The sequence below is a fragment of the Eublepharis macularius genome, chromosome 6 (assembly GCF_028583425.1).
Source record: "Eublepharis macularius isolate TG4126 chromosome 6, MPM_Emac_v1.0, whole genome shotgun sequence".
Lineage (NCBI taxonomy): Eukaryota > Metazoa > Chordata > Lepidosauria > Squamata > Eublepharidae > Eublepharis > Eublepharis macularius.
Genome location: NC_072795.1, coordinates 141,540,317 through 141,564,775, shown reverse-complemented (window position 1 = coordinate 141,564,775; position 24,459 = coordinate 141,540,317). Strand labels below are relative to the sequence as shown.

Here is a 24,459-nt window from a genome sequence, read left to right as displayed (position 1 = left end):
AGCAGTATGAGGATCTTCTAGAGGAAGAGAGGGCACGGACCCGTTTGAAGCACCTGAGGCAAGGCAACTGGCCCATCCGTGAGTATGCTTCAGAGTTCCACAAGTACATGGCCAAGTTGAGGGATTGGACGGAGGGCGTGAAGATCGAATTCTTCAGAGCTAGTTTGAATCCAGACCTGGTAGCCAAAGCCTTGGTACAGGATGACCCGTGGACCCTGCTGGGATGGATCCAATTGGCCTGCGAGATTGAGAATCGGGAACAGATGGATGGAACAGTAATGAAAGGACCCCCCTCGGGATACGAAATGGAAGTGACCCCATTAGGGATGGGGGGCATTGGGAAGAAAGGACTTTTGTAGTCAGCCCCACCACAAAATTTCCTCTAGTCTTGGGCATGAGGTGATTATATGACCATGATCTGTACATCAGGTGTAAGGTGGGTGAGTTTATGCTTCCCCTCAGAAGGCTGCAAGAAGCATGTGTGGAATAGCAGATGGGGCTCCAATCCCCCCTCCCAGAGACTGTGCGACTAACCATGGAAAAGAGGGATAGGATTCCCCCGGAGTATCAAGATCTGAGTTGGATGTTTGAGGAGGAGGAGGCAGATGAACTGCCCCCCCCAGACCTACCGGTTGTGCAATTGAACTGATCATGGGGGGAAATTACCTAAGGGGAAACTGTACTTGATGAGCCTGGGGGAAAGAGGGGAGCTGTGCAAATTCATTGATAAAAATTTGGAAAGAGGTTTCATCTATCCGGCAAACTCCCCCCCCCCACACCGCCCTTGTCCTGTTTTGCACAAAGAAAGATGGGGGATTGAGGCTGTGCACGGACTATTAAGGGATTAACGCTGTCTCCATGTCTAATGCCGACCCTCTTCCTCTTATCAGAGATTTATTGGGGGTGGCAGCTCAAGGGAAGATCTTCACGAAGCTGAACCTCCAAGATGCTTACTTCAGAGTACGAATAAGGGAGGGGAATGAATGGAAAACAGCCTTTAATACCCCCTTGGGGCAGTTTGAATACAGGGTGATGCCTTTTGGCCTCCAAGGGGTTCCTTTGGTCTAATCAATGAAGTATTACACAAATGCCTCTACAATGGGGTGGTCATTTACTTAGATGATGTTCTGGTGTATTCTCGGGATTATGCCTCCCATGTAAAACTAGTGCAGGAAGTGTTAGAAACCCTGTACCGCCACAAGTTGTTTGTCTAGCTCTCCAAATGTCAGTTTCACAAAAAGGAATTGGACTTCCTGGGCTATAGAGTGTCAGGCCAGGGCTTGGGAATGGACCCGGCCAAAATCGAGGCAGTACTGGGATGAGAAGATCCTAAAACCAGGTGGCAGCTGCAATCCTTTTGGGGGTTTGCAAACTTTTACCATCCCTTTATTAAGAACTTTGCTCAGACTACTCTGCCACTTACAGACCTATTGAAAACCAAGGAGAGGGGCCCTAGCGGAACCAAGACGAGCACTAAATTGACATGGACGGAGGAGTGTCAAAAAGCCTTTGAGGAGTTAAAGACACTATTTACATCTGAACCTGTCTTCCGCCATCCAGACGAGGGTCGCAAGTTTGTGATACAAATGGATGCCAGCGATGTTGCCATGGAGGGCATCCTCCTGCAGGAGGGGGAGGATGGGAAAATGCGCCCCTGTGCTTATGTATCAAAAAAGTTTTCAGAGACAGAGCGCAACTGGGTGGTATGGGACAAAGAAGCAGCAGCAGTTAAATTTGCCCTCTGTACATGTAGATATTGGTTAGAGGGGGCCAAAGTGCCTTTTGAAGTGTGGACCGATCATAGAAACCTGGAAGCGTTGCGAGAGCCTCATAAGCTAGGAGCAAAGCAGCTGTGTTGGGCAGAGTTTTTCTCCCGTTTCAATTTTGTACTCAGATATTATACTCAAACAATTTTGTACTTAAACATTTCCAGTTTTCTGGATGATGCCCTGTCTTGCCTCCCCCAACATGACAGTCAAAGGGAGGAGGTAGTGGATACAATGTTCTCCCCTGCTCAGCTAGGAGGGGTTGTCGTCACCAGGAGCCAAGCTAAAAGAGCAGATCACCCTCCCTCATCCTTCTCAGAGTGGGAGGAAAGGGTTAAAACTGAACTTGAGAAGGAAGATGGGGAGGAGCCGCCAGAGCCACTAGAAAGGGAAGAGAATGGCTGCGGAAAAATGTACATCCTGCAAGCGTTGCGGGGGGAAGTGTTAAAAAACTGTCATGATGCCAAGTTGGCTGGACAGTTTGGCTACCTGAAAACTTTGAACCTTGTGCAATGACAGTTTTGGTGGCCAAAAATAAGGAAAGATGTGTCATGATACGTTGCTACCTGCCAAGTTTGCTTGATGGGGAAATGGAGGGGAGGGAAACAACCTGGACTATTACAACCCCTAGAAACCCCCTTCCGACCATGGTCATTGATATCTATGGACTTTATCACAACCTCCCCCCTAGTAAAGGGGAAATGGTGATTTGGGTAGTGGTGGACTTATTCTCTAAACAAGCCCATTTCATCCTGTGCACCAAGTTACCCACAGCTAAGAAATTAGCCACATTATTCATGCAGCATGTAGTAAGACTCCACTCATTTCTGGACAAGATAATTTTGGATCAGAGCCCGCAATTTATTGCCAAATTCTGGAGAGAACTAATGGAGATAACTGGTGTTATGCAGGGACTGTTGTCTGCCCACCATCCAGAGACAGACGGGCAATCAGAAAGAATTAATCAGATTTTAGAACAATGTTTAAGATGTTACATTAATTACCAGCAAGATAACTGAACCGAGTACCTGGCATTTGCTGAGTATTGCTATAACAACAGTATGCACAGCTCTACAGGAGCCTCTCCCTTTAAAGTCACCCAAGGGTTTGAGGGCAAAGCAATGCCCTTCATAAAAGACATTCCTCCAGAAAAAGAGAAAGGAGCGGGAGGGGGGACCCTTAGTAGCTGGTGGAAGGCAATAAAAGAACAATGGGACATGATTAAGAGAACTCTAAAGAATGCCAAATAGGACTATTAAAAACAAGCATACCGAAAATGTTCTCCCCAGTGGGATCTGAAACCTGGGGACCAAGAATTTGTGTCCGCAAAAAATCTAAAAGGAGAACAACGAAGCAAGAAGCTAGGCTGGAAATTTGTGGGCCCTTTTAAAATATTAGAGGTGATTAATGGAGTAGCTGTCAAACTAGAACTACCAAAGAATCTGAGAAATGTCCATCCCATCTTTCACTGCAGCCTCTTAAAGAAAGCGCTGGGTCCGGACCAGTGGCACCCCGACCCACCAGCCCCCCCCCTCTGATGGTGGACAGACAGCCTCACCATGAAGTTGAAGCAATTTTGAACTCAAAGTGGAAAAGGGGACGTTTGTTTTATCTCATTCAGTGGAAGCACTTCAGCCAGGGTCAACAAGAATGGGTTGAAGCGGGGGACGTAAGGGCTGGTAGATTAGTCAAGGCTTTCCATAAACAATACCCAGGGAGGCAGAGAGAAGATAGAGTTTGGGGGTGGCAGAGTGTCAGGCAGGTCACAGGCCTGCCTGCCATATTCCGTGATTTCTGTTTCTGTGGGGGATAGGGGGGAAAGTTTGTAGGTCTGCTGTTCTTTCACTGTTTTCTGTGGAGCTGCTCTGCACACAGCTGTCTTATCTCCAGGCATCTGGGAGCATTGAATGACCTTGGGAGCATTGAATGACCTTGTCTCTCTCTCTTCCTTCTAGCTTTCTTGCGGGAACTTGCATGCCCAAGCTAATGGACTTCTTCTTGCAAAAAAGGGGGGAGGGGAAAGGAGAGTATAGCTAGCCGACTGGGTCTTCACCTGGCATTCCTGGCAATTCCTTTGTACTGTACTCTAAAGGTGGAAATCTCTTAATAAAGACCTTGAAATCATCTAGCCTGGGCTGATGGAGCTGTCTAGGAGAGTCCCCTGGCAGAGTCTTACAGGTTCAGCTTGCATTGGGACTTCTGTGGAGAAGTGGTTTTGGCCAGGGATTGTGTCTTTGCTTAAGGTTTCTTTGCCTGTAAAGCCTTGGAAGCCTTAGGAAACAATGAAGAGTGGCACCTTGTTCAGGGGGATATGGAATCAGACCCTGGGATTTAATCTTCTTGAAAGCTGGGGGATATTTAAAGGACGAGAAGGAGTAGGTTCCCTGCAAATTTGCTGGCATTTGCTTGAAAAATGCCACCCCCCCAGCCCCTTGGATAGTTTCCCCTATAGTGCATAATGACTGGATAAATTCAGGATTCTCTAATTGTGCTGAACTGGATTAGAGAATATGACCTGGATTTCAGGAAGACTGAATTTTTATGGTATCCTTGATACCCAGATCTGCATTCAGTCATTTTTTTTTTGTTAACATCCCTACTGTCAACCAGCGACTCATTACCTCTACTGCATCACCAGGGGATTTGGATAGCGACATATAGAACTGTGTATCATCTGAACATTGATGGCATCCAGTTCCATAGCTAGGAATGTTTTCTTTTCAAGGCTTTTTGAAGAGGTTTAATAACATGGAGGATAAGACTGCCTTATGAAACCCTGCAAGATAATTCCCAAACTGAAGATAGCTGGTCTGCAATAGCAACCCTTTGAATACATTTCATAAGGAATGGTTTGAACCAGTCTGAGGCACATTCCTTTATACCCACTTCTACCTCCAAATGCCTCAACAGGGTGGCATGTATCAAAGACTGCAGATAGGGTCCAGGAGGAGCATAAGTCATTAACTAGAGCCACCAGAACCATCTCAGTCCTATAGCCTGGTCTAACACAAGACTGAAGTGGTCCAAAAAACCACAGTCGTCCAAGAAAGCCTGGAGTTGGTGAGCTACTGCTCTCTCAACCACTTTGCCCAGAAATGGCAAATTAGAGATTAGGCGATAATTGGCTACTTCATTTTTGTGTAAGGATTTTTTCAATAGTGGGCGAATGTCCACTGTTTTGAAATGCTAAGGGAAGGTTAGTGACTGCTTCATGATAGACATCAAGGGCTTTTTAAAAAAAATGTATTTATTGTAATTATAAGGAGATACAAGAACAATCAACGTCATGTATAAGGAAACAGAGAAACCAATTAGTTAACATTTGTCTAGGCAATCTAAATGGTTGCAAATACAAAATGATGACTCCGTCGTCATAAAGATTTATACAGTTTGAATAAAGACACTCTTACAAACTAAGTAGAACATTAAAACAATCTTTAGGTTTAACAATTTGTTTAGTATAGTTATCTGTCGACAGAAATTCCAGAACTGGAAACCAAAATTCAATAAAATGTGATTTGTAATCTGGGTTTTCACGTTGTTTGGTGTAGTCAGTCAACTTGGCTAAAATAAAGAGATCCCAGACCTTCAGCAACCAGTTGGAAACGGTTGGGCGGTTTTCACTCTTCCAGGCTGCCGCGAGAACGGATTTACCCGCTGCCAACAATTGAGCTATTAAAGCTTTTCTTTCTTTTGGGATGGGGATATCATGCCAATCATTTAGTAGTATCACCTCTGGCTGGAGAGGTAACTGATACGTGGTCATTTTCTCTATATAGTTAAGTACATTACTCCAAAACTGCTTGATATAGACACAATCCCACCAACAATGCATATATGTCCCTCTACTCCCACATCCCTTCCAACATAAAGGGGAGATCGAATGGGACATGTGCTGCAACCTAGATGGTGTCAAGTACCATCTCATCATTAGCTTTACAGTTTGTAGCTTAATACTTATTATATTGGTGGTGAATATGTAATTGCCCCACAGTTGTTGCCACTTATCTTCTGTTACCACAATATTGCAATCCTTATTCCACACCTTTTGATATGGCAATATTTTATATCCAGAAAGTGATGATAACATTTTATAAAGAGAGGATATAAGACCATCAAGGGCTTTTTTATGTGGTCTTTGCAAGATTTTAGCAGCCAGGATGGGCAAGGATCCAGTGTACAAGTAGTGTGGCCTTCACAGATGCTAGAATTCTCTCAATATCCATCAACTATTACTGGGTCAAAGTGATTCAGAAGCTGACCCAAGCATTACTTCTGCTTTGCCAGGGATCCAGATAAGAGTGTACTCAAGCTACTTTATCAGCAGAAAACTTTCTAAGGTGTCACAGTTAATTGCCTGTTCCTAAGCCAGCAAAGGTTCAGATTTAGAAGTCAAGAGATGTTGAAGTATCTTAAACAATGCAATGGTTGCAGAAAAGTAATGTTTCTTTGCTGCTTTCACCGCCGCTTCATAAATCTTCCAATGGGCCCTGTAGCATGCCCTATCAGATTCAGCATGGGTTTTCTGCCAGCATCTTTCTAGTCATCTTCCAGCCCTCTTCAGATCATCACCTCTGCCGTGAGCCATGAGGCTGGCTTCTGCTGTAAGGGTGGGAGACGCCAGTGAGGAGCAATCTTGTCAGTAGCTTCCAGGAGTTTCCCATTCTATGCTTCCTCCACAGCCTGAACAGAGCCTGTGTTTGGAATTTTAAAATCTGAGAGCCCGTGTTTGGTATTCTAACCTTCCCCCCAGAACATTTTGGAATCCAGAAGGATCTATGAGCCTTCATGGGTGGATCATTTTGTTGGATGTCAGAGCCATGTTCACCCTTCAGTAGGTAATGGCCAGTCTGTAGTTCAGGTCAAATCTCCAATCCCAAAAGAAGACCTTCCCTCAAAGGCTAAGTGCAAACCTCACCTCAAAGGTGTGGCCTCTTTCATGCGTGGGGCCTGTCACTGTTTGAGAGAGGCCTAGGGCTGCCAAGGAAGCTATGAAGTTCTGGGATGGCCCTGATGAGGAACATTTAATGTGGGTGTTGAAGTCACCCAGAACTATCAGTCAAGGTGTCTCCATCACTACAGCTGAGAGCACCTCTGCCAGCTCAGAAAGGCTGGGGAATGCAATTCAAGGTATTGGCTATCGCATATAAAGCCCTTCATGTCCTTGGTCCCTCATATCTACTGGGCCGCCTCTTTCCCTGTGTTCCTCCATGGCAGCTTTTCTCATCTGAACTGGGCCTTCAGCAGGTGCCTCCCTGCAGTTGAGCAAAATCAACAGCTGCCTTCACACATGCTTTCTCTGTGGTAGACCCCCCACCTTATCGAATGGCCTGCCTGAAGAGGTCACGAAAACGCCCACTCTTCTAGCTTTCCACAACTGTGTTAAACCAACTTATTCTAGAGAGCTTTTTTACTCAGGAGGTTTGGACTATAAGGAAGTGGTTTCTAAGAGATGCTTGACACTGAGAGATCTCTGTCTTTTGGTGCTACACCTCTGAAGATGCCAGCCACAGCTGCTGGCGAAACGTCAGGAACTACAATGCCAAGACCACGGCAATACAGCCCGGAAAACCCACAACAACCATCGTTCTCTGGCCGTGAAAGCCTTCGACAATACATCGTCTATTGCACTGTTTGTTGAATGTTCCTGATGTTGATTGTATTAACTACACTGTGTAATCTGCCTTGAATCTCAGTAAGAAAGGTGGGCTATAAATAATGTAAATCAAAATAAAATGAATAATTAAAATTACGGTGTTTAAAATCTCAGACGGGGTGGGGGGGATGACCAATGTAATTAAGTTGCAACTGAAGCTAGTCTAGGTGCACCCTAATTGTATGGAATGATAAAATCTTGAAATGAATTGCTGATTTTCCAAATGAAGACTTGAATATGATGGCAGTTCCTGGGCATTTACTGGATTTTTCTTTTTAGCCTGCACTATGTATTTTACAATCTCATCACTTGCTGATGGTCTGTCAGTATAGTGGGAAGTAAGTGTCACTGATACTTGGTCCTGCCCGTTCTACACTCTGCGCTTCATTTTCTTGACCTCTTAACTTTTGACAATTTCTTCTATGCTGCTTGGCTTTGTGCCTGCCCTGCATTTTTTTCTGACATTGCTCTGTTTTGCTCTGCAGTGACAGTCAGCTCATGAATTAGAGGCCTGAAGGCTCAATAACTTTAAAGTTCTGATGGAAGCCAAAGGTGGCACAGACCCTCTGGCTACTGTTGGCTTGCCATTATCACCACAAAGGGTTTTGCAAGGCTAGGGCCGGACAACTAACTGCTCAGAGGAACTGAGGAAATCTTAGAATGTGGGTTCTGAGGTCTATGGAAAATTTACATTTCTGAATACGAGTGTGTAGGGACAGAAAGATTAGGTTTTCCCACTTCGGAATTTCTGAAGCAGGAAAAAATTAGAAATAAGTGATTTCCAAAGTGGCAAGCCATTTCGGAAACCGCTTATTGCCCCACTCTGGTATGCTCCGTGAAGATTTGGAGCACACTGAAACTTCCCACCTCATTGCTTATTTCACCTGATGGGAGGGTTGAAATAATGGGATTGGATGAAATAAGCGGGGTGGGGCTTCCCGCGCTTCAACTGGCCTGTGGGGGGATTCCCCCTGCGGAACAGCTGAAGTTTAAAGAGCCCTTTCCGTGCCCCTTGAAAGCGGCAGGGAAAGGGCCCTTCCCACACTTCAGCTGGCCCATGAGGGGAATTTCCTCCGCAGGCCAACTGAAATTTAACGAGCTCTTTCTGTGCTGATTGGCCCTTTAAACTTCAGCGGGCTGGCAAGGGAGACCCCCCACTCACTGGTCAGCTGGAGCCAGCCGCGGGGTTTGAAAGCGCTGTGAAGCTTCTGAAGCAACCTGAATTGCTTTGGGAAGCTTTGATTCAGCATTTCCAATTCGAGGACAGCATGCTGGGCCCAATTCGGAAATCCTGAATCTTTACAAATTGGGTCTGATTCGGGTATTTATCTTGAATCAGAAACCTGAATCACACACACCTGAGTATTCTAACACCGTGTTGGAACAGAGCAGTCAAATGATCTTGGACTCTTTTCTCAGTAATAGACAAACAAACATGCTATTTGTTTTCACAAATGTTTCAAGTAGAAGCTAGAACAGTGTGTTAGGCTAATATAAAGGGTGCAGTTCTAATCATAGGCCGGTTCTGCATGGCACACTTTAAGCCTGCGCTTCTGAGTATTCATGCCGATTGGTGCTGAATCAACTTGGGATCCTGGCATTCTACGTTGCACAACGTAGAGGCGATTTGCTGTCTGCTTTATTATTCCAGATTTCAGTGCATGTGTCGTAATGTTACAGTGTTGTAACCGAATGTGCCCACCATCCCCCTCCTCCTCATCCCTGTAATTGCCAATTGAGCAGTCCTGTGCCTACGTTTTTTTTAAAAAAAATTCTGGAGAGGCAATTGGCTAGCAGAGTTCTGGGGGAGGGGAACCTACAAAGAACTTTTCGTGCTTGTTCCGCTAGCAGATTGGTCTGATGTGGTTTTAATTATCTGCTTGGTGCAAAACAGCACCTCTCTGCCAAAGTAAAATGTTAAAATGCTGCCACCCATCAAAAACAGTGTCCTCATTGGCCTCCTCACATCATGTAACTGTGTTCTGGGATGGTTAAGGTGGATTCTTGAGATGAGTCCCCTATTCCCATTTCTCAATCACTGTGAACATACGCCCCCATTATTAAAAAAAAAGGAAATAAAAAAGTAAACCCAAGAAGTGATCAGTGGGGAATGTGGATTTCTATCAGGGATTGTGGCAGACATTGTGCTTAAAGGGTTAGAATGGACGAACATCACAGTGTTGCGACTCTCCTCTAAATAGAAAAGGGGGTGGTGGTGGATGCTCAGTTGCTACAGTTTTTTAAAATTTCAAAATTTAAATTCAAGCATAAACACATAAAACATGGATTACATCATACAAAAATCTAAATCATATCTCCTCTATCATCCACTACTTCAGTCATCAATAATCATCTAGTCATATATAAATTTAAGCACACCATCTAGATCCTATAAGAGAAAAATATAATAAATTATAATTTGAATCGTAATATCAATTAAATCATATATCTATATAAAACTTGCTTATAGTTATCTTATTTTTTCACTTCTATTTAGATATTTTTACGTCTACATATTTTTTAGTAATTCTTAATTTTCGACTACATAATCAAAAAATACTTTCATTTTTTCTTGCAATTCTAAGATTGGCCTGTTACGTATGTAAGATGCTAATTTTGCCATTGACGCATATTCATATAGCTTGTTCTTCCGTTCCATCAAATCTCGACATCGTTCTGCCTTCCATTTTGAGGCAAATATGACTCTTGCCGCAGTCAGATATATTTAAATAGTTCAATATGTATTTTTGTAATATTATTTGGTAAAATATTTAATAACACATTTTTGGAGTTCATCACAAACTTAAACTAATACATTTTGTATTTTTTGTGTATTTTTATCCAGTATTTCCGTGCTTTTCTGCATGTCCACTACATGTGATGGGAATGTTGCACCCATGTTTTGACATTTTCAGCTCTTTCCATTATAGTCGTTAACTTTTGCAATGTCTTTGGGAGTAATATACCATCTGAAGAACATTCTATACCAAGTCTCAAGATTTGACATTCTGTACATTTGATTTCTTTGGTCCATAAATTTTCCCACTGGCTCATTCATATATTTTCTCCAAAGTTTTGCATCCATTTTTATCATATGATTTTTTACTTGCTCTGATTCTGTATCATATTGCAATAATAATTTATATACTTTTCCTCATAGGAGTTTTGAATCTCCAATGATTAATTGTTCAAAACCGCTTTCTCTCTTAACCCACCTCCTTTGAATTTAGATGCCATTTGATAATACAACAACCATGGAATATTTTTTCTTCAGCTTGAATTTGATGCTGTGTTTTTCTTTTCCCTTATTTTTCTGTCATATATTCATAATGTATGTAATCAATTTCATTGTATTGTCGAAGGCTTTCACGGCCGGAGAACAATGGTTGTTGTGGGTTTTCCGGGCTGTATTGCCGTGGTCTTGGCATTGTAGTTCCTGACATTTCGCCAGCAGCTGTGGCTGGCATCTTCAGAGGTGTAGCACCAAAAGACTGTGACACTGAGAGATCTCTGTCTTTTGGTGCTACACCTCTGAAGATGCCAGCCACAGCTGCTGGCGAAACGTCAGGAACTACAATGCCAAGACCACGGCAATACAGCCCGGAAAACCCACAACAACAATCAATTTCATTTCTTATCGTAATGTCACAATAGGCATCAGTTGAAGAAGCCAGCGGTAAAATTGGCAGATTTATTCTATTTCTGTATTGAAACCATATTCTTAGTAGTCTATCGCTCAAAATATGTGCAATCTTGTCTTTGAATAGTTTTTAAAGATTTCTTAATCCATAAATTGTTATAAATTCCTTCTTTCAGTATCAATTATCTCCAAATTGATATATTCTATTTGAGTTTATAATTCAATCTGATATCCAAACTAGTGCCGCTGCTGGGCGATACAGTTTAATATTTGGTACCGCTAAACCTCCTCAATTTTTTTCATCTTGTAATATTTTAAATCTTGTTCTTGGTTTCTTCCATGAATTTGCAGTCTTGATTTCACAATACAGCCATATGAGAAATGATATCACAGCGTTATGACTTTTCCTTCATTTTAAAAAAAGATAGTGTGCATGTGGAGAGCTGGGGAGGGAGGGTGCACAGGAAAAGGAAAGGGTGGGGAGAAAAGCAGTAGAGGACTGTGATTTCTGTACACATATAAGACGCATCAGTGGCAACTCAACCGCACCTGCAAAAATGGTCGCCTTACTTGCACAGAGAAAAACGTTAGGGAGAAGCCAGGGAAAGTTTAATTCTGCATCTCATGCCTCCTTTCTTGCGTGGAACTCTGGAGATCAAGAGAAGCAGAATAAAATCTGAATTGTTGTAAATTGACTGTAGAAAACATCATGGTTAGGTGAACTCTATTGATTTCACTGGATTTAAATGTGCAAAACTCTGCATGATATTTGTATTCTGTTTTTCAGTTATATATTGATTTCTAACCTGATCCTTTCCTAGGGATTGGGCTACATTACTGTATGTGTGTGTATCTGCGTGGTGTGTAAATACATGCTCACACCTGAAAATACAGTACAAGCAGGAAAACACACACTAAAAACTGATAGATCCAGAGGAGTTAGCCATGTAAGTATACATTTTTAAAATAGTAAAGGGTCTTGTAGCACCTTTAAGACTAACCAACTTAATTGTGGCATAAGCTTTTGAGAACTACAGCTCTCTTTGTCAGATCTTTATGGTTCTCAAAGCTTATGCCACAATAAAGTTGGTTAGTCTTAAAGGTGCTTGTTACTGGACTCCTTACTATTTTAATAACTTATACTTATTAAAAGTGTAACTCTTGTCCTACAAAGTCAGCCTGAATAAGAAAAGTACTTTTGTCTTAAATGCCCAAAGAATCTGGGCATGTTGTGGTATTTATTCAAACTTTGATGGTGAAGTGAAAGGTGGTACTGACACCTTTAAAGTCATTGGAGCATTTTTTTTTCCGGCTGGCACCCAAGTCTTATTTGATTTCTACTAAGCTTTATTTCAAATAAGTCTGCTTAGAAAGCAGTACTGTGGAGACTCACTGTGGTAACAGTCTGAAAAAAAATCTCTGTGCCCTTTTGTATGAAAGGGTTTTATGACTATCTCCCTGCATGATGTGTTCTCACCAGCTGCTTATTTGGTTTGGTTTGTACATTGGTAGCTTCGTTCCAAAGATCTATAATTCATGAATGAATAGTTAACGCAAGAACATTTGTAAACTGCCAACATATGGCACAGTTCCTCTGAATAGGAAGGAAGCAAGAATAGTTTATCTGATGTATTATGTTTTGAGAAGAATGTTTTCTCTGGCATTGCAGTCAGAGTTCCAAGACTTGCAGCTCCACAACCTGCTCATTCAGATGTATGCCACCTTCTAGTCATACAGAGACTGTTTAGTTTTGTCCATTTTTTCACTCTTACAAATATATTGTTAGTGTTGTAAGCAATAAAATGTTCAGACATTTCCCTATCTGTTGTATCTAACAGGTTGGAAATACTATACTGTAGCATGAGTCTCTCCATGCCTGTCTTTCCAGATAAGGTTACTGCTGGTCCAAACTAGGTGAGATTGCTGGAGATCAGAGCATGGATCTCTTGACATCTCACTGTTTGGCTATTATTGTTTTCAAAGCGTGACATGGGCATCTGAAGTGCAAGCTCTTTCCTGATCCCTTCTAGTCCTGATTTTTGGGACTGTAGAGTTGGTGGCTGTGTGACCACATGTATGTTGATGAAATTCAGGGAGCTATAAGACAATTATCACCCCACTCCCAGATTTAAATTTAGAGATGGCTCAGAGATTCTAATACATGCTGTGTGTGCATTTTGTCCCACTCCCTATATTTTCTGTCCTTTCTCTGTCCCTGCAGCCTAGACAAGAATAAGTACTGCCAGGCTGAGACTTCGGGTAGAAGTTTTATAAATGAAATCTTCATGGAACCATGTCTTGTCAATGGATTAATAGCACATTTGACATATGCTTACTGTGTCAAAGTAGGGAATATAAATCTGTGATGAGCTTGAAGAACAAGTTTCCCAAAGAATACAAACACAAACTTAATTTCCCCTCCAGATTCATTCTTCTGTCTTGTCATATCGTGCTATTGACCATTGCCTGACTTACTGCATCTGGTTGAAGGTGATTCGTCTAGCTGGGTTCTGGGTATTGTTGTGTCCTTAAAGCCAGATTTAGGAATAACAAGGCAGCATTGGTTCCAATAGGTGCAGTTTTATTCTGTCTCTGTTCCTTCTTTCTAGCTGCAGCTAAATCCCTCCCTTCCCCTGCCCCTGACCACACTAAATTCTGTAGTGGACTAGGGCAGTCTCAAACACTGGCCCAGATTAAAGGAATACAGTTGTCAAAACACCACAGTTATGTTGAATGCTTCTTGGAGTGAAGAAAAAGTTCCAGCAGCTCTGAAGGAGTAGTTGTGAGTAGGGTTGTGCAACAAAAAAAATTCAGGTTGCCCATTCAGAATTTCCGAAGTGGGAATAAGAGTCGGAAATAAGCGATTTCTGAAGTGGCAAGCCGCTTCAGAAATCGCTTTGGTGTGCTTCGTAAAGATTCGGAGCACACCGGCAAACTTCACGCACCAGCGCTTATTTCACCCAATGGGAGGGGCATGAGGGGGTTCCCTCCTCCCTCTCCCATCGAGTGAAATAAACGGCAGGGGTAAGTGCTAGCCGTTTGCTTCAGCTGACTGGCAGAGGAGCCTCCTCCTCTGCCAGTCAGCTGGAGCAAGGGGCACAAACTTAAAGCGCCCCCCCCCCCCGCACCGCTTTAAACTTTAAATACCCTGTCCTTGCTCCAGCTGGCTCAAGAAGCCTTGTCTCCTGTCCAGAGGTGGCACCCACCCAATGTGAGGACCATACTGCCAGTAAAATCACCCAATCACAAGCACTTCCCCAAGCCATACACCTTCTTCCCCCAGAAAAGTAAAAATGGAAAGATGACAGGATCAAAAAGACCAAACCAAGCTTGAACCCACAGTCTCTGACACCCAGGACCAGTCCCAAAGCCCAGAGCCAGGAGAAGGGGCTCCAAGAGACATGCCAGCAGGGACTAAACACCCCACTGCAACTCTGATGTCACCACCAGCCGCTTTGAGCCAGGCAGAGAATATTGCACAGACAAGCATGGCTCAGTGGAAAGGCCCTGGGGTAGTACAGTTGGGACTCCTGGCTCAAATCCCACTTGATAACAAACCAAAGAGAGAATTACAGTAATAACTATGAGAAGAAAAGGCCAACACTATAATATGGTAATGCAATTAGAGCTAATAAACAAAATGAATACCAGTCAATTAACAAGAATAACTCCCAAAGGAGCTTATATTAGCAGTTCATTGAGAATAAGTAATAGTGCATCTATCCACGCTAAACAACAATCTGGCAATCCAATATATAAATAGTAATAAATAGTATAGATACAAATACTAAGCATGTTAAGTGCATAGAAATACAATTATTAAAGCTAAGAAGTCAATTGTATTATGGCATGAGAAAAGTCCAGTAAGACATTAAAGTGACTCAAGTTAATTGACTAGTGTTCATTTTGTTTATTGGCTCTAATTGTATTAGTTAGCATATTATGGTGTTGGTCTTCTCAAACCCCGCTTGGGCAGGAAGGAAAAGAAGGCTAAAGCCACAGGTCTGACATCCCTGCCCACAAATGGCAAAAGAGGCAGCAGGATGACCTGGCCGACGGGGTGCCCGAGAGAGCCAGTTGGGTTGCTCTGGGCCTTTCCATCTCCCCACTGGCTGCAGCACCAGTGGAGTCAGCAGCTCTGGGCCTTTCTGCCTCTCCATTGGCCACAGCGCTGGCAGAGGCAGCAGCTCTGGGCCTTCCCTGCTTCCCCACTGGCTGCTGAGGCAGCAGCAGCAGCTCTGGGCCTTTCTGCTTCTCCATTGGCTGCAGCACCAGTGGAGGCAGCGGCTCTGGGCCTTCCCCAACTCCCCACTGGCTGTTGTGGCAGTGGCAGCAGCAGCGGCTCCAGGCTGTGGAGATAGCAGCAGCACGCCTTCCTGCCACCCAGCTAGTCATCCCGTTGCCCAGCTGGTCATTCCAGCTGCCTCCTGACCTAGTAAGTGGGGTGAGGTGGGGCTTGGGCAAAGCTTCCCCCTCACTTGGGTATGCTCCAAATCGGGTAAACCCGAAGCGGGAAACCCGAATTTTTTTCATGTGCACACCCCTATATACGACATTGTGAGAAAGGGGTTTAAATCTTTTAATCCTCAGATGTAATTAACTTTTTTTGTTCAGTGACTTAGTTCTGTGTGATCAGAGGGAAATTGCTGTTCAGTTTCAATGTTGATTTAATAGATTTTGTGAATAATACAGTTGTCTCAACTTCTGTTTATCTCTTTTTGTGCTGACCTTAAGTAGCGTAGCCTAAGGGATAAGGAGGCTGAAGTGCTTAGTGATTGTGTCTCAGATTGCTAAGTGTTGTTGCTGACAACCTTAGTTTATCTTGCAGAAAAACAAGCCCTAGGAAAAAATCAGATTTGCTAGATAAAATCTCTGTTCATTTTAAATAGTTTTGACTCATCTTATATACTTGGTGATATGAAGAAGAAATGGTTGAAATATCTTCATTAATTTAAATCTTACGATTTCATAGACAGTGGCTAATGTGCTAAGTTGTTATGGTAATAATCTTTGTCAGAGAGAGCAAAGGTCTTTGGCCATGTGGATTAACTATTGAGCATAACTCGATTATTGCTTAAATGGGGCACTGACAGCTCATTGCAGTTCTGTGGGGCAATTTAAAAGTTTGCTGATAACCGATGGAAAGCTGCTTTCTTTGCAGAAAAAAGAGTTGCAGATAATTTTCAGTCAAATTAAATTATAAAGATTTTAAATACTTTTCAATATTACAGTTAAATATAAAGTTCATTATGCCTTTTATTTATGTTCCCCACTTTTCTGACAATAGTCTCCCAAACTGGCTTATACTCATCAAGAAATAGATCCTGCCTTCAGGCTTAAAATTTAAATGCGCAAGACTCACAAAGGAAAAGGAATGGAGGGAAACATAGAGGTGGCCTGTAAATTTGATAAAACTTAAGTGCAGTTGGTCAAGACTGTCCTTTGCCCTCTCTTCTCCAGTCACAGGAGGGCTGGAATTTTAAGAGAAGGGGGGGGGGTAATTTTTTTGGTTTTTTGCAGAATGGGAGGAAGTAATGCTCCTGTGGTTTCTTCTGTCTGATGACTAGTTCTAGGCTGGTCTTTCTCTTGTTTGTTTGTTTGTGATAGGATAAGATCTTCTCACTGTATTATTTGTGTATAACTGAATTGGGATTAAGTAAGAAAAATGACAGTACTTGCACACTGAAACACTAATATTGTTGAGTTCTTATTAAATTAACTTTTGCTTGTAAGGATTTCTCGGGAATTGGCTTTCTGCCACTAGGATTTTGGTTCTAAGTATGAAATCTGTTTAAAAGGTATGTTTTAATAACAGTATGCCTATCAAGTATTGGTGGTTTTTCTAATTCATTTTTTATGTTTTTAGTAGACTCTCATCTGTGAACAAATATGAGTCACTTGAGGCTGGTTGCTACTACCCTGAAATTGAATGGCATTTGTTCATCGGTGAAGAAAAATATAAACACCAAAACATTTCTACCATGTCGGAATTACGTTTTATCTGGAGCCACAGAGCCATTCTTGAGTGGAAGTAATCCAAGTTATGTTGAAGAAATGTATTACGCGTGGCTTGAAAATCCAAAAAGTGTTCACAAGGTAATGCTAACTGTATAATATAAAACCACTGTAATCTGAAATTTGGTACACACATAGCCTGTCAACCTGGTTGTTACAAATATTTTGAAGTATTTTTTTATATCTCTCTTCTCAGAACACACACATATATACATAGTTCTATACACTTTGATTACTAATGGTCAAAGCATGAAGTTTACCTTATGGCAGAGGTTGGTTTTCTCGCTCAGATCAAACCAAACCACATATTGGAGTGCCCAGTACCTGTTTACGTTTGGGCTGGGTGAAGGATGGTTTCTGACAGTGCTTAGCTACAAGAGGAACCATAAATCAGTGGCAGAGCACATCCTTTTCATGAAGAGGGTCCAACTCCTAGTCTCTTCCTTTAAAAGCATCATAAGTTGAAGGGCTGGGAAAGACTTTTGCCCGAGTCCTTGGAGAGCTACTGCCTGTCAAAAATGATTCAAATAAAAACTGCAACATTTCAGGTCATGAAAAGCAAGGCCTAAAATCACTTACTGCTTCAATGATCAACAAGTGTTTGTCATTGACCCTAGGTCTTACTAGATGTATCGAAAATATAAGTACGTATGTTTCCATCTTGTCCTGTTGGTTAACAGGAACCTGCATATGAAGTCAGGTAACAATCAGATTTGGCAACTGATTGAGGTGCATGGCAAAGCAAACGAAATGAAAAACAAAATTGGTCAGCTCATAGCAGAATAAGTATAGCTAAATCTGTTGTCATATGCGTTCTGGGCCAGAATTCAGTTGGATTTTACTAGCGTTTGTGTACAGACAGCAATTGTGCCTGTGCTCTTTTGGTTTATTTGTTTAACCCCACCCACTCCCCCACCCCCAAACACTAATATTTGTACCTTGTGCCCATATAAGTCCTAATCCAAAGCTGTGTTCTGTATATGGGTGCTCTGATGCACAAATGATCCCCTGACTGCTTTAGGCTTCTTGCAGTTCAGTATAGTATAGTTCAGTAAGTGAAATTCCAGTAGAATAGGGGTTCTGGTTAGCTGTATACTATGGATATCCTGAGACATAAAAGGCAAACCATCTTGCTAACAACTCACTTCTTATCCCCACACATACGCAGAACACAGGGATAAGGAGTGAGTGGGGGCGAAATGGTTTGCCACACCACTATGGCAAGGCCCAACGCCATGGTGCCATGCCTTCCCGCTGACTCGGGACTTCTCAGCTGGGCAGGGAGAAAGCGGGCTAACTGCCACTTTCTCCCTACCCAGCTGATCTGCGGGCAAGAGGGCCTACAGAGCCCGCCTGCCTGCCACTCAGCTGGGCAAGGAGAAGGCTTTCTCCCTTCCCAGCTGATCTGTGCCTGGCCTACTGCTGCCCAGCCCGGTGGCCCACTCTGGCGTGGAGCAGTCCAGCCGGCAGCCCACTGCAGCGCAGGGCTGCCCGACCTACTGTGATGTGAGCTGGCTCAGCCATCGCAGAGGCAAGAAGGCCAGGCAAGCCAGCCCTTCCCTCTGGAGGCCGTGCAGTGGCAGGAAGGCCAAGCAAGCTGGCCCGCCCCTCTGGGGACCACACTGTTTCCTGGGAACCGTTTTTTAAAAAAAAAAACACTCTGTTGCTAGTTAATATATAAAATCTGGCAAATACCAGTGGGATGATATTTGCATATGCACATTACAAACTATGACAAATGTTTTCAGTGAGTGAATCTCTTTGGGGGCCACCTGTGTTGTATTTTCCCACATCTCAAACCACAGCTTGGGAAGACTGGGAATGGTAGTAGACATACATCCTGGTCCTGTGCATGCTAACTTGAAAATAATTCCTGCTTATTTCCAGACATCAAAAATTTATTTATTTGCCTAACGTATAATCCACCTTTCTCACTGAGAATTAAAGTGGATTACAGAATTGGAAAATAATGCAATAAAAACGTTATAATTATTTTTTTTAAAAAAGTATTATTTTTATTATTTCTTATATTTATTATTTATTATGTTTATATTTAAAAGGCAATAAAACAACATGTTACCCCTCTTTACAAACTGCCACCCACTATAAACTTCCCTTCGCAGGTTTGGGGCTTCAGAGGCAGTTAAGAGCAGTCAGAATGTGCCACCTGTCTACCCTCCACTTCCACAGGGAGAAAGCCTGACCCAAATCCTCACAGGGTCCCCTCTCTTCTCTTCCCAAGGGCTTCACCAGACAGGCAGCCTCTTTCCTCTATGTACCTCCCCTCACCTAGTTACTACTCAGGGATATTGGAGGTGTCAGACTGAGGCTTGAATAAAAGTTGCAATCCAGACTACCCCTTGCAATGAGACAAGAGTTCATTGATTTCAAAGGCTTTACTGAAGATAGACAACCAATATAAGTCCACACTCCCAGATCCAAGGATCAGGGCTGAGCTTAGAAATTGTTACGAATGACAGGCGAAAGCAAAGGTACAGAATAGCAGTTCCCTGCGGGCCCCATCCTCCCCCTCAGTTCTCAAAACAATCGGCCCGAGGGTGAGAAAGTGAAAGTTTCCCAAGGGCGTCTGAAAGGCAGATATATGTAGACATAACATTCCTCTTCTCTCTGTGAGCTTCCAGTGGAAGGCTTGCCACCTGCAAAGAAAACACTTAATATACAGACAGGATCAAAATGGAGTTTCTTTGGTTTGAACACAGTCAGAACCTGACAGGAGGAAGGGAACATAGTGTTTTTTTTTATTATTTATTTATTTTTTTTAAAAAAAATTATTGGGTGAGTCAACATACAAATTAGTTATTATACATTCTATTACCCCACCTATTCCTGTTTCTCCCACCCATTCCCTCCCCCCTTTTCTTGCTAGACTTCCAACAGCTTTCCAACCCATTATCTAATTATATCTATTATTTTAACTAATACATTATCTAAAAAAAAGAAAAAGTATATTATTTTAACACTATTAACCTATTTTTACTTTCCAAATATTATTTCCATCGGTAAAGACAGCCTATCTCCCCCCTTAATAATTGTCCAATGACCACATTTTCCCCCTTACATCCCATTTCTTTTCCAAATATCTTTTAAATTCCCCCCCGTCAGTAACAAATTCTTCTGAGTCTTGTTCTCTTATTTTTCTTGTCAGTTTGTCCATCTCTGCCATGTACAGCAATTTCTGTATCCAATCTTCTGTTGTCGGTATCTCTTGTATCTTTCATAATTGTGCATATAACATCCTTGCTGCGGTTATCATATAAAACATTAGCGTTCTATCTTGGGTTGCAAAATCTTCTAAACCTATACATAGCAATAACAACTCTGGGTTTTTACTCACTTTTTCCTGTAATATATCTGACATAACATCAACAATATTCCCCCAAAATTGTTTAGCTTTTTCACAAAACCACCACATATGATAAAACGACCCTTCATGTTTTTTACATTTCCAACATTTATCCGACATTTGGCTATTCCCAAAAGCTAATTTCTTTGGTGTTAAATACCATCTATATATCATTTTATAAACATTCTCCCTTATATTAGTACATGTTGATATCTTCAATGTATTTCTCCACAAATGTTCCCATGCTTCCATTGTAATATCTTTGTTACAATTTATTGCCCACTTTACCATTTGCACTTGTACTACTTCATCTTCCATGAACCATTTTAACAAAATCTTATATATCTTAGATATCATTTTTTCCCCTTCTTGAAATAAACATTCTTCCAATTCTGAATTTTTTAATCTGAATCCTATTTTCCTACGATCTGAATCATACAAATCTTTGTCTATACTGGAACCACCCATATTGAAATGGTAGTTCATCATTTTCTTTGATTGTAATTGTTTTTTGTTCAATTCTCAGAATTTCTTTGTATGTCATCCACTCCTCGCCATTATACTTCATTTTAGGATTCACAACTTCCGCCGGTACAATCCACCGGGAACTTAGTGTTTACTTTCCTTAATATACATTACCACCATTTAGATTAATTGACCTATTGGGCATGACCAGAATGCTTGATGTTTCATGTGTGTGTGTGTTTTATTTCCCCTCAGCCAACAACTTCAAGCCAGCCAGGGTTAAAACAGAAACAAGAATAACTTTCATTTATAAGAAAGATCATGAGAGTCAGTGATTTTAAAACACATAAAGATATATTGTGGTTAAACAGGTAATGATTACTGTGTATCATAACAGATGTTAACATTCAGCTATATCCCTGCTGCTTCTCCTCAGCAGCCTGAAAGCCTTCTCCCTCAGTAACTGCCTTAATTGACTCTCAGCTGTCACTAGCCCAGCATTCAGCCAACTCTCATTGGCTGTTTCTTTGGAGAGGTCCTGTCCATCATACAGTATACTACATAAACAATGCAAAAAAAAAGAAAGCTGCCTAAAATTTTCAGACTTTGCATTTAGAACACTATTCATTTATAAAAACATCCTGCTGAACAGTTATGTTTTACCACAACCTCCATTCGCTTTATAAAAATGACCTTCTGAAAAAAATCTTTATCTGTGCAGGGTTCTGTTTACCAGAACAAATTGCAGACAGCGTTAGTATAATGATGAGGCCATGTAACCTTAGCATTGTAATGTTGTGCATAAAGATGCCAGTATGTCAGTTAAATACGGCATTTCATGGATACTTTAAAAAAGGGCATGCTAAGTGTGTTATTTAAACCCACTCTTCATGCGCGTAGGATTTACAGCCTTAGTTTCAACAGAGCAAGCATCTCTGACAAAACTTTGCATATGGCTGTCATAGTCCATTTTCTAAAAGCTGCTATGGTGTTTTATCCATACACAATTAAATTTTCTAAGGAGAGCTGAGTTTTCTGGCCAGCAAATTTATTATTAAATTCAGTGGGACTTCTGAGTAAACATGTTTAGTCTTCCAAAAGTAATTGGTAAAGCGTCACCAAGAAACTGCTTTTCTCCCAATTCATCCTTCTGGGACAGCATTTTCTAAGACACTCTTTGTTCCTTCCCTTAGCCTCCGTAGTAATCCTTTGCTCCACTAGTGCAAAGTAGCATCTAAAACTCCTGTGGGAATGAAATAATACAACCTCTGAGAAAGGTGTCATCATTTTTGCTCATAGAATGGTGTCAGGGCCATAGATCATTGGGAAGAGGTTTGACAAGGCTTAGTTATTGCTATCACAAGATTAATTGCAAAACTGCTTGGTTGGCTATTGACCACATAACAGTTGCCATGTTTTCCAGTATGCAACCAGTCTACCGTGATTGTATAATGATTTCCTTGATGTTGTTTGCTTGGAGACGAGGGTTTTAAAAATCTCATCACCTAATAGTGATAATAGACAGAAACCTAAACTCCCAGGAGTGCAGTGTATTAAGGATTGCCACTAAAACACTATCTATAATTAAAACAGGTTTTCAGCTGAGCCATTTTACCCCTAGATGTTGTAATGGAAATTGCTATGTATTCAGTTTAGTGATATTTATATTGCTGTTCAACTTTAATAGATACTTCTTTGATGATAAAACAATAGACACAGATACCTTACTATACTGTTTCTGCTACTGTAAGTGTTTACAATATAATATCTTGTCTAAATAACAAATAGTCTTGTGAAACAGTTTGGCAGGAAGAACAAGGGCCGTTTTCACACCGTCTATAAATAGTGTGAGATTCACGGAAGGCTGCCAGCTTCCTTGTGTGATTTTTAACTCCATCCAATTACAAAATGCCATATATCACTGTTTGTGACGTTTTGTAAGCAGGTAGCATCAAAAATCGCGCGAGAAAGCCGGCAGCCTTCCGTGAGTCTCCGCTATTTATAGACAGTGTGAAAACAACCAATAAAAACTGAACCACTTCTAAAATGGATTGCAGCAGCAGCATGGCTGGTGAGAGAGCTGAGGCAGTGGCATGCAAAGTCTGGCATGTTCTTACCTGAGAGTAACAGTGATTACACTTGCAGCAAGTGCAAGTTGGTAGCCCTACTGGAGGAGAAGATGCAGGGACTTGAGGCAGGCTTGTCCACATTCCATTTCATAAGGGAAGGTGAAGAGTTCAAGGACAGAACACATGAAGCACTTTTGAGAGGGCAACAGGAGGAGGAGGGAAAGGTATCTCAGGATTTTGAGGAGGGAAAGGTATTTCAGGACTTGGAGGAGCACCCAGCGCAGGAGTTGGGCGCATGGAAGAAAGTAACCCTCAGGAGGAGGAAAATCAGGAGACTTTTTGAGCCTCTGATGCTAAGCAGTTGATTCCAGGATCTTCCCATAGATACTGATTCTGGAGCACTGGATCAAGAGCTACTCCCCAAGCCTCCCTGAGCCTTCAAGGAAATTTCTCAGGCACCTGTGGATGACAGGACTTGAGCTTCGGCTCCCCAATATAGCAGAAGGCATGTACTGGTAATTGTGGATTCCCTACGGCGAGGGGTAGAGGGTAAAGTGTGCCGACTGGACTTGTTGTCTCGAGAGGTATGCTGTCTACCAGGTGCACACATCCAGGTTGTGACAGAAAGGGTAAGAAGACTCATCAAGCCCACAGATTATTATCCCTTCTTGCTTATCCATGTAGGAACAAATGATATTGCCCAGCACAGTCCAGAATGCATTAAAAGTGACTATGTTACTCTTGGTAAAAAGGTTAAGGACCTGGGAGCACAGGTTGTATTTTCGTCAGTTCATCCCATCGAAGGTCGTGGCTTAGGAAGGGAAAGAAGGAAAGGTTTGGTTTTTTGGATCTTGGCTTACACTTTTGAGATGAAACTCTTCTATTAAGAGAGGGTTTGCACCTCAAGAGAGTAGTAAAAATGTGTTTGGCAAGAGCCTTGCAAACCTGATAAGGAGGGCTTTAAACGAAATCCTATGGGGGAGAGAGACAAAAATTCAAAGCCTGTAAGTGGAGATGAGAACACTGAAGACTTGCAGAGAGTGGGACATATGCTAGGAAACATTAACTCACAAGTAAACACAGAAACAAAAACCTCAGGGCACATAACTCATGATTTCCAGTGTCTCTACTCTAATGTGCAGAGTATGGGAAACAAGCAGGAGGAACTTGAAATACTAATACAGGAAAGGGACTATGACATTACTGAAACTTGGTAGAATGACACTCACAATTGGAATACTAGGATTGAGGGATGCAACTTGTTTAAAAGGGATAGACAAATAATGAAGGGGGGAGGAGTAGCATTATATGTAAAGGAGGTATATACTTGTGAGGAAAAACATGTATCTAAGTATGGAAATTCAGTTGAGAGTCTCTGAGTAAAAATAAAAGGAGTAAGAAATAATAGTGATATTGTCATATATGCCTGCCTGCATATCTGCCATGAATGTATTCTGTGTTATGTACTGGTCCTCTGAGGGCAT

The 24,459-nt window shown here is 42.0% G+C and overlaps 1 protein-coding gene across 1 annotated transcript in view; it reads left to right on the top strand.

Annotated features, from left to right (window-relative positions):
- Positions 1–16,951: 16,951 nt before the first annotated feature.
- The window catches only part of OGDHL (oxoglutarate dehydrogenase L), a 153,467-nt gene continuing 145,959 nt past the window's right edge, over positions 16,952–24,459 (top strand). The window contains exon 1 of the mRNA XM_054984041.1: positions 16,952–17,158. Within this exon, the coding sequence (XP_054840016.1) occupies positions 16,952–17,158 (207 nt within the window). The remainder of the gene's footprint in view (positions 17,159–24,459) is intronic.